The 15,237-nt window shown below is 42.0% G+C and overlaps 1 protein-coding gene across 1 annotated transcript; it reads left to right on the forward strand.

Moving 5' to 3' along the window:
• The first annotated feature begins 8,038 nt into the window (after nucleotides 1-8,038).
• Nucleotides 8,039-12,879, forward strand: LOC117381885 (heart- and neural crest derivatives-expressed protein 1-like). Its single transcript, XM_033978927.2, has 2 exons — nucleotides 8,039-8,615; nucleotides 10,495-12,879. The coding sequence occupies exons 1-2, from the start codon at nucleotides 8,157-8,159 to the stop codon at nucleotides 10,591-10,593; spliced, it is 558 nt and encodes a 185-aa protein (XP_033834818.1). The 5' UTR covers nucleotides 8,039-8,156; the 3' UTR covers nucleotides 10,594-12,879.
• Nucleotides 12,880-15,237: the final 2,358 nt, after the last annotated feature.

A 15,237-nucleotide genomic window follows, 5' to 3' on the forward strand; every position in this document is an offset into this window, starting at 1 on the left:
TCGTTCCTCATTCACTCCACTTGTGTTTTGTTTTTGTTTTTGTTTGTTTATTTGATCCCATCTCCATCTTTGTTCTGAGATGAGCAAAAAGCAGAACATCATGACAAATATTTGAATCCAATCGGTCGAAGCGGAACGAGCCACAAAAAATAAAACTTTAGTTACATTCAGTTAGAAACATAGATGTCTTCCTGGTCCACAAACGCAGCTCTGTGATTGGTCCGCCTGCTGCTGGGCCAGTTTGAACCTTACAGTGGGAGCGTCTCAGGATGGATTCTCGGGATTTCACTCTGATATTCATCTAGAGATAATGGGGTTTTTTTTACCAATATACTTACACACAGTTCTTTTCCTTTACTAACGGCTGTGATTCAGACGACATCACAACATTCCATCGGCCAATCAGATTTAATCCAGATGTAGGCAGCTCATTTTTACTTTCATCATTTTGATTTATCATATTTTCTGGACTATTAGTCACACTTTTTTACATAGTTTTACACCAGGCACACCCAAAGTCCGGCCTGTGTACAAATTTTCACTGGCCCGCAGCCTCTGGAATAAAAATAATTATGTGTGGCCCGTTGCCCTGTTGAGCAATGAAAATACACATGTACAAGCAATATTATATTTCACCAAAAGATGGCAGCAGATCCAGGCCGTGCTCCGAGGTCGCACTTTGGCTGACGTTTATTGTCAACTGGATAAAGAAGTTTAAAGAAAGTTTAAAGAAATTCTAACATTTGCTAAAAAAAATGCTGAGTTTGTTTAGTTCTCAGTTATGAACTTTAACAAGAACCGCGCGAGGACAAGCCTGACTCACCCGTGACGTTTTGTGCGTCCAAAGCACCGTCTTTGAGCCGGACCGGGCCTTTTACTACAGTCCAGGTCTCAGTTTCAGTCTCAGCTTTTTATTTGTCGCCTTCGGAGGTGAATACATTTGAAAATCTCAGTGAATTTATTTTATTGTGATAATCAAAACCACAGATTGAATGTTCACTTTTTCATATTTATAATGTGTATAATCTGTAATAATTCATTTTGTTTTGAAATGTGAAAGCCATTTGCAATAAAAAGTAAAACCTGGCCCTCTGTTCAAAAAGTTTGGACACCCCTGTTTTAGACTTTACTTTAGTTTATATGTGAAATATATATATGTTTTTTTCTTCATTATTATTATGCATCTTTTGGCTGGTGCGACTTATACTCCAGAAAATACAGTACCTTTTATTTAAATAATGTCAGAATCATGTTTATTGGTATTTTACTGTTTTTATTGTGGTCGTCAGGTGGGAGCTGTTGTTGTTTTGTTTGGTTACGCTCGACTGTTTTGATAGAGACGCACACCTGGTTTATGAACAGAAGTGTGGTATTTCAGTTATCCAAGCATATTAAAGTAAAAAAAAAAAAAAAAAGTGGCAAACTTTCAATCCAATATGGCCGACTTCCTGTCCGCTATAGGCAGTTCTATGATTGGCTTTTTTGCTTGTCTGTGTCACTGGTGCGAATTTGGTCGACTTGGGCGAAATATACGCGTCGGCTCCCAATTAATGTGTAAAGTTTGAATTTTCTAGGTGGCGCCGTTGAGTTGGTGGACATTGAACATTGTCGTGATGAAAATTTTATAAAATTTTATATATACTCCCATGTGAGACTTTTCGGGCACGTCGGAGAGTGAAAACTGTTTGGGCGGAATAAAGAAGATGAATAAGAAGAAATCGACGAAGAACAATGTCCCTCGCCACTCACGCAGTTATGGCGAGGAGCATTGTTCTTCTTTGTTCGTTGTTCTTCGTTGGCCAATCAAAGTGTTTTAAAGATGATTCTACCCCCTAAGTTTGGGTCAGCGAGATATGTGTTTGTAATCTTCATGTTTTTATTTTTATTTTATGTCTTTTATTATACATTTCTAACTGTAATTTATGCACATTTTAGTTTGACAGTGGCGTTTGTTGCCAAGTTTACATATTCAAACTAAATTAATCAAGACAACTCTTTATTGACGCACGAGGAGGTGATGTTCTTGCGTGGACAATAATAAAAAACGATCAGGTTCAACACTTGTAAATTCACTTTTTGGATATTTCATGACAAAAAGTACAACGTGATCAATAAGAAAAACCATCTCCTGCGCCTCCATCTGTCAGAACGACGCCATCACACTCCACAGTCTGAACGTTCAGGCCTTAGATCTGCCGTAACGACGTCACCTTCAGACCGCCGTGACTTTAACCTGCGTTTCGGTCGCGTTTGCGTGTCCAAGCCCCAATCGTAAACACGTTTTCTCCTCTGAATATTTATTTACAAATGCGTACGGACTCTCAAAAACGAGGAAAGCGCTAGCGTCTATTGACAAAAGCTAAACCACGACAGAAACGATTACGGGGGAAATTTGTAACACGGTCAAGATGGCCGCCCGTGACCTGTTTCGAATGAGAGTTTTTGGCTTTCTTTGTAGAGAACCAAAGACATGGCAGCGTCGGATTGAGGAGTTGAAAGCAAAATATGAAGACGCTATTAACCACCTCGAAGTCTGTCAACGGCATCGGGAAAGGGGGAAAAAAAAAACATGAAAGAGTCTCGGGTCGGAGGCTGAGGTGATCGAGAGGCTTTGACAAAACGTTTTCAGAGTAATATTAGAGCGTAACAGTACTCTTACTCGAGTAAAAGCTGTGGTTCCTCTTCTCACTGTGAGTAAATCTACAGCGACACAAGCTTTACGTCGACAGCTCTACTTCGGGTATGATTTAGTTTGTCTCATTTTTCTCTCTACGCTTCGAAAATACCACATTTCGAGACTTATTTAAATCCGGTTTATTGTTCTTGTGTCTCTATAGTTTTAATCTCTGACACCGTGGATCATTTTAAATCACGATATTCATCTAAAACGACTTAATAAAAGAAATAAATCTGCTGACGTCCAAAGGGAGCTCGCGTCGCCGTAAACATCGTCACAACAAAGCGCCGCGGAGCTGTCGGCGCCCCCTATGGACAGCCACGCATCACACTAATGAGCAGCAGGTTTTTTCTTTTTTAAATTTGTGCCAAAATGACGACGCGACGCTGCCGAATCCTACGAGTATCAGCGATTAAGAAAATAAAACTGGAGACGGAAGTGCGGACGTCACAGGTGGAGGCGAAAACGTGGGTAGATCGGCAAAATGGCGTCTGGAAAATAAGCGATTAAAGATGAACTCAAACATGAATCACTCCAAATACAACTTCAGATGAGAAAATGAGTGAAAATGAGGGAAGAAAACTTGGATAAACGCTCTGAAAAGTCCATTTTGCAGAATAAGCCTGATTTAACATTATATCCTTTCAAATAACTTTTAAAAAAAACATTAAAAAAACACTTCTACTTGAATAATATTATTCTTACGTACAATTTTTGCCATCTTTCCCACCTCTGACAAAAAGTATGTGAAAAATGCAGTAGGAGAAGGCGGACGGAGGGTTACGTTTCAGCTCTGCGGAGAGAACGACTTAAACACAAGTGTCAGTGTTTCCTGTTTGTCGCTGTCACCGTGACAACAGGTAAAGGTAACACATGTGTTTGTCAAAGGGACCGCGAACGTGGGCCGTGTCGGGGAGTAACCGAACACATGCGGAGAAAAGACTGATTCTGAAAACTGATTTTGAATAACTGTATCTGGGGCAGTTTCATTTGGTTTTATTGGTAAAATGGGAATAATCACATTTTTATACAGGTTTTATACGTCAAAGGGTGAGACGGATTAAGTGTCTCGCCCAAGGACACAACAACAGCATTCATCTGCGGGAGCTGGAATCACACCGTCAACCTGTGGGTCCCTGGATCTGACCACACGATCTGATTCAAGAGCGGGAGTCGAACCGTCAACCTTCAGATCAGTGGGACAAACGCTCTACCAGCTTTTTATCGGCTCCGTGGCGTCGGTCCGTCCCATTTCGGTGCGGCCTTTGCAGTCCACGGAGGAGCGCCCTTCATCGGCCGGGCCCTTCGGAGGTGCAGCCGTTGAGTTGAACTGGGCTACAAACATCTTCTAAACACAGACTTGTCCTCCAGTGAAGAATTCATTTAATCCTTTTAGCGTGACTCTGTAAAAAAAGAAGTGTGACGCTAAAAGCCAGGGCCGGTCCAGACTATAAGCAGACTGAGCAGCTGCTTGGGGCCCCGAGGACAGCAGGGGGCCCCAAAAAACCTATACATTTATACTGAAAATAAAAATAACCTCTGTGTACAGTGTCTCAAAACGAACAGTCGCTTTTATTAAAATCAGAAAACATAAAATAAACAACCTGATAAAATACATCCATCCATCCATTTTCTTCCTCTTATCCGGGGCCGGGTCGCGGGGGCAGCAGTCTAAGCAGGGACTCCCAGACTTCCCTCACCCCGGACACGTCCTCCAGCTCCTCCGGTGGGACCCCAAGGCGTGATAAAATACAAATTAATTAAAATAAAGACGACAGTTGTTTTTCTATGTCGGACTCACAATTTATAGTGTTATTTAGGCCTCAAAATGAGCGTTAGCATTAGCATTGAGACACAAGATGGGTCCCAATTCCTCGTCTGGCACTGGGCTTGTGTGTTTACAGTTTGAATATCCCTCTAAAACAGGGGTGTTCATTACGTCGATCGCGATCTACCTGTCGATGGCGAACGCATTTTGTGTAGATCACGTCCCGTCATCCATCCAGTCACATGACTAATATACAGGACAACAGTCAGATTACACCTGACCCTGGGTCACATCATGGGCGCTGCATAAACAAGTGCGAGTTAGTTTAACCCTATAGCGTCGGATCCTGTCGTTGCAGATAGAGCGGGTTGCGGACTTTCCAGCAGCGTAACTCCGCCCAGTCGTGCTCTCATGTAAATTCAAACGGCGTCTCAAAGCGGAGACATGGGGCTATTTAAATACTTTCCCATCATTACGTTAATCTGCCTCTGTTGTCCTGAAGGTGACGAATGAGAGCGCGGGGCTGTGGGGATTTTCACTCATTTATTCGATGCGTAAAAGAAAAAATAGAAAAATACAGTAAATTCTGATACTTCGTTTAACATGTGTTTTTTATGGCTATAAAAAAAAAAAAAGACAAAACCGTAATCCACATGATTAGCTCTGTTATCGCTTTCAAACGAAAAATGCAATTTTACTCCTGGCTGTCAGAAGCTTCTGCCCAAACTCTGCATCCCTCACTGATTCTATTCAGTGTCAGAGCAGGAATCATCAGTCAAGTAATTATGAACATGTAGGAAGTTCAGTTGTTGTGCAGTTTTATCTCATGTACATGAAAATGCACTGTACATGTGAGAATTCATAAAACATTTACAAATAAATATATGTTTAACATGTTTGTATCAGGTGGTAGATCTTTCAGACACGATCATTTTAAAAGAAGCTCACACTGAAAAAGTCTGAGCCCTCTGCTCTAAAACAGTCACATGTGTTTTATACAGTGTTTATCGTAGTAAAATATCTGCTGCTGTGTTTGTTTTTGAGTCGTGCAGAGGTGAGGGCAGCTCTGTGTTTACACCGGAGCAACGACCCGACATAATGTGAATGTAAGAAACACACAACTGAACACACAAAAATCCACCAGAAATGAAGAAAAAGTGTCTAGAATTCTTATACGTTTGTGTGTTGTTCTTATGTTTGTGTTGTTCTTATATATTTGTGTTGTTCTTATATGTTTGTGTTGTTCTTATATGTTTGTGTTGTTCTTATATATTTGTGTTGTTGTTGTGTTGTTGTAGTTGTCACATTCTGGATGTTTTCAGTCTGATGTTGTTCAGATAAACACAAAAACAACTGGTCAAAGTGACGAGAGCAGAGTCAGAATGTGTCAAATGTGAATCACCAACAGCTGAACCAGGAGGGGCCCCAGAGACACATTCAGCTTAGGGGCCCCCTGAAAAGCTGGGACCGGCCCTGCTCACTCTCTAACAGTGAGGTCCTCAGAAAAGCTACACGGTGCAGCTTTATCCTCCCGTGCGTTTGACTCTGGACCTTCTTCACACTGTACACAGTCTTATCGGCCGATCACCTGAGAACATTATCCCATTACATTACACGACCCTGACGCTATTTAGAAACCATTTGGGGCCGAGTCTTATCTAAATACAGCCGTAAATCAGGCGCTGTCAGTGGCCTGTTCTCCATAAAAGTTCTGCCTCGGCTCCTCTGTTTACAGCCGCTACAATGGTGTGCTATCTCTTCCATAAATACACATCTGTCACAACTTTACGTCCCCGAATTACACGCGAAAACATACTCCAAATACGCCAAAACTCACCCGATATTAGACCTGCGTGTGTTTTTTTGAATCCCGTGTTTACGCGCGACACTTAGACGGGGTCAGGGGTCAGCGTTTTCCTTATGGTAAGACTTGCCAAACAAAAGGAAAATAAAGAAATAATACATATGTCGGCTTCTGGATGTTGCTAAAGTCCGGTTTTGTTCCCATGACATCAGGATTCTACGGCGGAGTTTGTTTAACTGTCAAAGTGCAGATGTTTTGAGTCGGTTTATGGGCCGATCCGCATGAAACAAAACTCTTCTTGGTCGTTATAAACACTTTAATATTTATTTTTTTTCACAATTGCTTGATAAAGTGCTGTAATTCCGCTCATAACTGTCGAGGGCTGAAGCTCTGTAGCTCAGGGTCAGACGCACATCCACGGACCCACTCATTATTTGCCTTTGTTTTCCATCTGAAATTATGACGTTATCAATTTTTTGAACGCAGCCGATTGAATTAGTGGCATGTGACGATGTCATACTCTCAGATGAGGCGCACGAGCCAGTTTATTCCTTGTTAATTCCATTGTATTTTGCCATAAAACACAAACGTTGAACCTGTTTTTTCCCGACTGAACCCGGTAACATCATTATGCATTTTAAAAATATTAATTTAAACTTCCCTCATCTGTATTAAATATCATTGGCCAATAGAAACCTGTGACATCATCTGAAACACAGCTAAACATGTAGGTCACACATGTCAAACTCAGGCCCCGGGGCCAAATCTGGCCCACGGTGTAATTATATTTGGCCCATGAGATCGTATCAGACGTGCATTAGAGCTGACCCTCTGGTGTACAGAGCATCAGCACTGACACGACACCAAGAGCCTCACACTCAACAGCAACTGAGCCGCTCCTCAGCTCGGACAGATTCAATACCACAGAGAGACATCATTTATTTTATTTATTTAAATAATAAATGAATACTACTGATGTGTCTTTTACTTCTAATTTTATTTCTCATGTTTGTAATATCAGGCTTGAGTTGTTCCAGATTTTGTGTTTAAGCAAAACTAAAGTTTGTTTCTGTATGAAAAGGTTAAATGTTGCACATCAGAGTCAATTGTTCAATAAATATGGAGTTTGACCCGTGAATTTGTCTGTTTTTAATTCTGGCCCAGTGTGAGTTTGAGTTTCACGGCCCTGATGTCGGTTTATCAAACATAACACTCTTATTTCCTGTTTATTTTCTGAATCATATTACATGTATTAATTGATTTAAAATAATTACATTTTTACAGACCTGATCGTTAATAAAACTCCAGCTCAGATTTAGTTGAACATAAATGTTTAGTGTTTAGTCTGAGGCGTTTTTTCTGTTCTTCATCCAACTGTTTTTCTTTAACATTTCTATGATTTCCTGTTTTTCTCAGATTTGACTAAATCCTTGGTCAAAGTTTTACCTGTCAGTCAACATATAATGAGTTATTCAGGCACAAACAGCTCATTAAACTTCACAGATCAAACACGCGCCTCGTCCTTCTCGTGTTGTTCCCGCAGTCTGTGCCTCTCCTTTCCTCAGATCCTTATATTAAAGCTCTAGTTCGGTGTATTCCTGCTCCGCGCTCGTGCACTCCATCCTCGCCGTGGTCTCGCGGGGTTCACGTGCGCACCGACGCTGCTCTTCTCCCCGGGGCCTCGCGCGCTCCCCTCCCGCCGTGCTGGGCTCTGATTGGCCGCCTCCTCCGCACGCGCACTCCCACCGTGTTTAAACCGCGGCCTGTCACCTCCGCGCGACTCAGAGCTTCAAAAACAACACGCGCCACCAGTTGGATTTTACACTCTGACCTCGTCATGTAAACCTCTGTCCTGGGATATTTTCTGTGCGTTTTCTGCGGATGTTTTGTGCGTCTCGTGCGTCAAAATGAACCTGATCAGCGGATACCAGCATCACCACCACCACCACCACCACCTCATGCACGAGCCCTTCCCCTCGCACGCGCCTTACTTCCAGAGCTGGGTCTTAAACCACGACTTACCCCCGACGGACTTCCACATCCAGGCTCCAGGGACGCCGGGCTCCGTGACGCACGACGCCCGCTTCGACGCGCTCCAGGGCGGCCAGGCCAAGCGCAGAGCCCCGGGGCCAAAGAAGGAGCGGCGCAGGACGGAGAGCATCAACACGGCGTTCGCAGAGCTCCGGGAGTGCATCCCCAACGTGCCCGCGGACACCAAACTGTCCAAGATAAAGACGCTGCGCCTCGCCACCAGCTACATCGCGTATCTCATGGACGTCCTGGCCAAAGACTCCGGGGAGACGGAGGGGTTTAAGGCCGAGATCAAGAAGTACGAGAGCAGGGACCTGAAGAGGAAACGGGACCTGGTGAGTTCATGTACAGACACATGTGACAGTAAACAACAAAAGTGCAATTATAAACTTTTACTGGAAAAACGTTAAATAAAAACTGCACCATTTTACGCATTTTACGCACGCCTTGGCTCGTGTCTCGTGTGTTTACTTGTGTTTTGGGCCTGGCAGCAGCTCATTGACCAATAAAATTAAGCCAAACTCAAAGAGAAAAAATATATAAAGACAGTATTTAGCTTAATATTTTTGTTTTAAATTGAAAACACCGCAAACTTAAATGTAAAACGGCTCCAGTCCAAAACCACAAACACCACAGAACCAGAGCAAAAAGGAGCGAGGCCAGAGCAGCGCAGGGAGGGCACCGCGTTTAAAGAGTCCTGCGTTTTTACCTTTCAGTCAAACTTACTTGTGTCAGCCTTTTTTTTTTTTATCACTTTAATAAATCCAAATATCTTTCACAAACAGCTCCAGTAACAGGTCTGGACATTATTGGTCCAGCCGATTTTTGTTTTTACGCACGAGTCTTTAGTGAACAAACACAGTCCAGCGCGTTATCTGTGCTGTTAATAATCCAGTTATTCATAAAACAAAAAACAGAGGTGCCATTTAGACAATTTGACCAGGTTTTTCTCAACAAATCGCTCTTAAAGCTCTTAAATGTTGTTACTTTAGGCCTCAGAGTCGTGACAGCGCCGTGTGCGAGCTTCAACTGAACTGCTTTATCTTTACGACAAAGAAATAAATACATTTAACTAAACAAATGTGTTATTAAAACTTATATAAAAGCTGATTTGGTTACATGGTTGGAACAGCAAACAGTTAAAACGCAAATAAACCCGCAAAAATCATCATAATTACGCACAAAAACAACTCGCGCAAAACCTGAATGATCCAAAATGGATGCGTAAAGATGAGATGTGTTTGTTTGTCCAAAATAAACGCCGTGTTAAGACTTTAATTCTACAGCTGCTGGTGGTTTAATCAGGGAGACAAAAGTCAAACACAAAAGTTAAGTCTCCAGATTTGTTTTTTCTTGGATGAGTTTATGAGTTTTACGAGTTACTTTTGAGTTTGAAATCTAAAAATCGCCCTGACTCATTTTTGAAAGAGTCGGGTCTGTTCGCGTCAGTTTGAAACAGTTTCAACCCAAATGTTCCCAGTTTCTTTTTTTAATCCGGGGCTCATATTTGTGTTTGTTTGAAGCTTTAGGCCTTTGACAGCGCGGGTTAAACGTGACACGAGACAAAACCATATCCCAGGTTTAGTTACAGCCAAAAAGAGTCAAATAAAAAAACGCATTTTACGCATTTTACGCACAGGAAAATACTTGGACACTGCAGCTCAAATAAAGAAAGAAAGAAAAAAAAATGCCACTGCGATTTATTTTCTGACAAGTATTTATGCAATTTATGTTTTAATAATAATAACAATAATAATAATATTCAGTTTAAAGTTCATATTTTAAACTCGTTCAGAAGAATTGGCAAAAAGAGTGAGATTTGAGCTAAAATAAAACAAAAATCACATTTCAGAGCTGGTAAAACTACACGGTTGGCAGTGTTTATGCAGAATAAAACCCCATGGAGAGACAGGGAGGGCATCTGACACACACAGGGAGGGCATCTGACACACACGGGGAGGGCATCTGACACACACGGGGGGAGCGTTTGAGACACAGGGGCATTTCAGAACATGTTTTAACAGATCAAAACTACAGGATTAGCAGTTTTTTTATGCAGAATAAACCCCCGTGGAGACACAGGGAGGGCATCTGACAGGTTTTTTTTATGCAGAATAAGCCCTGAGATTCTGGAGGAAAACAAAAACGTTACCCTTTACGATCTGCTCCTCTGCGTCTGCCCCGTTTTAATCACACTGTCGTCGTTTCCCTCAGAACCCGGACGGACTGCAGGAAACGTTCATCGCTGAGAAAAAGGTCAAAGGTCGGACGGGTTGGCCACAGCAGGTCTGGGCTCTGGAGTTGAACCAGTGACTCCGTGTGTTTTGATTCCGAACGGACTCGAGCAGAACGGCGAGACGAAAAAAAACAAAAGGACTTGAACATAACGTTTGAAGTGGAGGATGTGTTTTTGTGTTGAATGTGGTGTGTCCCGTCGGCAGTGATGGGAAGTAACGGAAATGCTTATTCGGAGGAGTAATTTTGGGAATTCTGGTACAGTTGCTCTTTTATTTGGAGGTAAACGTAAGACATGGCGATATTTCATTATAAAATTTTGGTATTAATGAGGAAAAAAACCCAAAGAACGACAAAAACCAAGCTGTTTTTCCGTTATAATGCCAGGCAACTTGAAGTAAAAGTATTCCAAGTATTCCGAGCGCAGTACTCTGATTGGACGGCGTTCTTCCCATCGCTGCCCGTTGGGTTTCGTTCGTTTCACTACTGTCGTCTTGTCAAAATGAAGGAGTATAAATTATTTTTTATTGGAGTAATGCAACACTACTGGATGTAACTTAACAACAGACACAGACGTTTCACTTTAACACGGAAAACAACAGGATGAGTTTGTGTCATGAGCAGAGGACTAAACCAGGACTAAACCAGGACTAAACCGGGACTAAACCGGGACTAAACCGGGACTAAACCGGGACTAAACCGGGACTAAACCGGGACTAAACCGGGACTAAACCGGGACTAAACCGGGACTGAACCGGGACTGAACCGGGACTGAACCGGGACTAAACCGGGACTAAACCGGGACTGAACCGGGACTAAACCGGGACTAAACCGGGACTAAACCGGGACTAAACCGGGACTAAACCGGGACTAAACCGGGACTAAACCGGGACTAAACCGGGACTAAACCGGGACTAAACCGGGACTGAACCAGGACTAAACCAGGACTAAACCTGGACTGAACCAGGACTAAACCAGGACTGAACCTGGACTGAACCGGGACTGAACCGGGACTGAACCGGGACTAAACCAGGACTAAACCAGGACTAAACCAGGACTGAAACAGGACTAAACTAGGGCTACACCAGGACTACATAAAGACTAAAACAGGACTAAACCAGGACTTAATCAAGACTAAAGATGGTTTATCGTTATTATCTCTGTAATTCCTGAGTCTATGCACATGAAACAAAAAACTTCCCAGAGTTCATCGTCTTCTCTGTCAGTTTAAATAAAGAAAAGTCAGTTTAAATAAACCAGGACTAAACCAGGACTAAACTAGGACTAAACTAGGACTAAAACAGGACTAAACTAGGACTAAAACAGGACTAAATCAGGTCTAAACCAGGACTAAATCAAGACTAAACCAGGACTAAACCAGGACTAAAACAGGCCTAAACTAGGACTAAACCAAAACTAAACCAGGACTAAACCAGGACTAAACTGGCCTTAATCAGGACTGAAGCAGGTTTATATTCATTCTCTCTCTAATTCCTGGGTCTATCTGAAACTGACCCAAAGTCCAGCCTCTTTTTTCGGTTCAAATAAACAAAACTCAAATAATTTTTTTTCACAACAGCTTCTGAAAGTGGAGCCATTATTCAGCCCCAAAGACGTGATCGTCGTCAGATGAAAGGAGTTTAACACGACGAGTTTGTGGAGTCGACCCCAAACAAACACGGAAAAGTTCAGCATTTGTGGAGCAGAAGTTTGGAAATAATGGACATTAGATAAAAGAGTTAAACAGACCTCCCAGAATGCACTTCCACAACGTGAACGCAGCCTGGGTCTTCATCCTTGTGCCTTGAAGCTGTGTGGAACTGACCAAAGACACTAAAGGTGCACTGTGGAACTTTCCTGCTGCGAGGTCCACTATCAGCTTGTCTCCACGGTGACGATATTACATTACCTGGAAATTTAAATGTGTCTCATTAAACGTGTCCGTGTTGCGTTTATTCAGGTGCCGGTGTGTTGTTGCAAAAAAATAAAAAATAAAATACCGTAGTATCTTGGAAAACTTGTATCTCCATGGAGACGAGCGCGTGGTGGACCCTCAGACGGAGAGTTACGCGTTTAAATTGGCGTAAAATGGTAAAGAATATTGGATTTTTTTGTTTTTTTTTTAATTGGTCATGTACACAAAACTTTAAATGCACTTTCTCAAACACTTCCACTTGACAACAGAGCTCACAGGGGGCGCTATACTCCACATGGGGGCGCTATACTCAGCCAAATTCAGTTCAAAGTTTTCATATTTGTAAAGTTCGTTCATGTTTTTTCACATTTTTTGCTGTTTGTTTTTCGTGCGTGTCTGAAATCTACCTCAGAATAATGTTTCTGTTATCGACCCGGTGACAGAGGTCGTCGTGTTTGTCATTTGTACAGTCGTGAAGTTCTATATAAATAAATGAAATCTTCTAACGCACAATAAACTCTTTACCTGTTTGTTCTTTTCTTAAAGTGATGACATGGAACTTTCTAGAGCTGGAACTGTGTAAAAAGGCGGATTAAGTGAGTTTGACGTCACCCACAGTGTTCAGCTCCAGTCAAATGAAGCTAATCGAGGCTAGCAGTTATAGCGGCTAATCTGGAGCCGAGTTCTATGTTTAAAACTCTGACCGCAAGTATCATAGCAACCAAAGAGCCAATCTGGAGCGACGCTGTTAAGGGTAACGGCTCTTCCCGCTCACACCGCTGATTTAGGAGCGTGCGCTTAGCAACGCTGTCAATCAAACCTGTTGCTAACGCTAGCGGGAGCGACCTCAGGGAAAGAAGGCGCCTGATTTGTCTGTTTTTAATGTTCATATCTTGATTTCCAGACACAATAGTGAAATAAAAACCCCAGGATCATGTAGAGGGTTAATACGAACATTTAAGACCAAAATGACGAGGCTCATGCGCGCACATGATCACTTCCTGTTTGGAAAGCGGCGGCTAGCAGGTTAGCTATGTCCATTTATATCTACAGTCTATAGGTGGAACATCAGCGCCACGATCACAGGAAAACAGACGATTAAATCCACACAAACATTTACCATGGAGACAGACAGGTTTTATGCCATACTGTGGAATGTTACAGCCAAACAACATTTCCATGGAAACAAGCAGGTAGAGGCCCTCCTCCAGGCCAAATAAAGGGCCAGGTTTGTGGAGATGCAAGCCCGCTCACAGTAAGGATGCATGTTTTCCAGTATGTCCATTTTGCTTTTGTTTTAGTCTAAATTTGGTCAAAACCAGATCTAAACCAGGTACAAATCAGGTCTAAACTAGGTCTAAAGCAGGTCTAAAGCAGGTCTAAACCAGGTCTAAATCAGGTCAAAACTAGGTCTAAACCAGGTCCAAATCAGGTCCAAACTAGGTCCAAACTAGGTCTAAACTAGGTCTAAACTAGGTCTAAATCAGGTCTAAACTAGGTCTAAACTAGGTCTAAACTAGGTCTAAAGCAGGTCTAAAGCAGGTCTAAACCAGGTCTAAATCAGGTCCAAATCAGGTCTAAATTAGGTCTAAATTAGGTCTAAACCAGGTCTAAACCAGGTCCAAACTAGGTCTAAACTAGGTCTAAATCAGGTCTAAACCAGGTCTAAACCAGGTCTAAACTAGGTCTAAATCAGGTCTAAACTAGGTCTAAACCAGGTCTAAACTAGGTCTAAACCAGGTCTAAATCAGGTCCAAATCAGGTCTAAATCAGGTCCAAATCAGGTCTAAACCAGGTCCAAATCAGGTCTAAACCAGGTCCAAACCAGGTCTAAATCAGGTCTAAATCAGGTCTAAACCAGGTCTAAATCAGGTCCAAATCAGGTCCAAATCAGGTCTAAACCAGGTCTAAACCAGGTCTAAATCAGGTCCAAATCAGGTCTAAACCAGGTCTAAATCAGGTCTAAACTAGGTCTAAACCAGGTCTAAATCAGGTCTAAACCAGGTCTAAATCAGGTCTAAACTAGGCCTAAACCAGGTCTAACCCAGGACTAGCCTAAAGGAGAACAAAAACATCAACACTTTCAGCTGTCACTACGTTTGTGAAGGAGCTACAGCGACATCTAGTGGTCACTTGATGAACCCTGTCCTCTGATTGACAGTTCAGTGAGAGCAGAGCGTGGATCTGCTCGTCACATGTGCAGTAGACGACTGTACAATCAGAAACATTCATTCAAAACTGGCTGACATAATAACCAACATTGCAAGAAAAACGTTAGACTTAAAGACTAATTTTACAGAAATTCAGTTTTTTGAAGATTATATTCCTGATTTTTGTGGGTTTGGTTTCTGTCACATTTTTACTTCTAAAGAGTTTGATTAGTAAATTAAGGCAAGCAAACTTTTTTTTTTTATTTATCTAATCTTATTGTGCCAAATTATGCACTGAAATGTCACGTTTTCCTTCATTTTGTGCAGATGTAGTTCAGGCTTTTTTCAGATTTTGTGTTAAATGCGATTGAACGGTTGGTCTTGTTCGTCTCATGTGAAAATGTGAAGTTACATGTTTCAATTACTTGTTCATAATGTGCCAGTTAACGGTGTCAGTCAGTCCGTAAGTAGGTCAGTACGTCAAAAAGTTAGTAAGTCAATAAGTCAGTAAGTTATTCAGTAAGTCAATCAATAAGTCTAAGTCATTAAGTAAGTGTGCAAGTCATTAAGCAACTCTGTAAGTAATTAAGTAACCATTGAGTAAGTCTGTAAGTCATTAAGTGTGTAAGTCAATAAGTAAGTCTGTAAGTCATTAAG

The sequence above is a fragment of the Periophthalmus magnuspinnatus genome, chromosome 14 (genome assembly GCF_009829125.3).
Source record: "Periophthalmus magnuspinnatus isolate fPerMag1 chromosome 14, fPerMag1.2.pri, whole genome shotgun sequence".
In the NCBI taxonomy this organism is placed as follows: Eukaryota; Metazoa; Chordata; class Actinopteri; order Gobiiformes; family Gobiidae; genus Periophthalmus; species Periophthalmus magnuspinnatus.

Coding starts and splice junctions, on each gene's coding strand:
- LOC117381885 (XM_033978927.2), top strand. CDS start 8,157: ATGAACCTGATCAGCGGATACCAGCATCACCACCACCACCACCACCAC. Junction 8,616..10,494: donor TGAAGAGGAAACGGGACCTG/GTGAGTTCATGT, acceptor CGTTTCCCTCAG/AACCCGGACGGACTGCAGGA.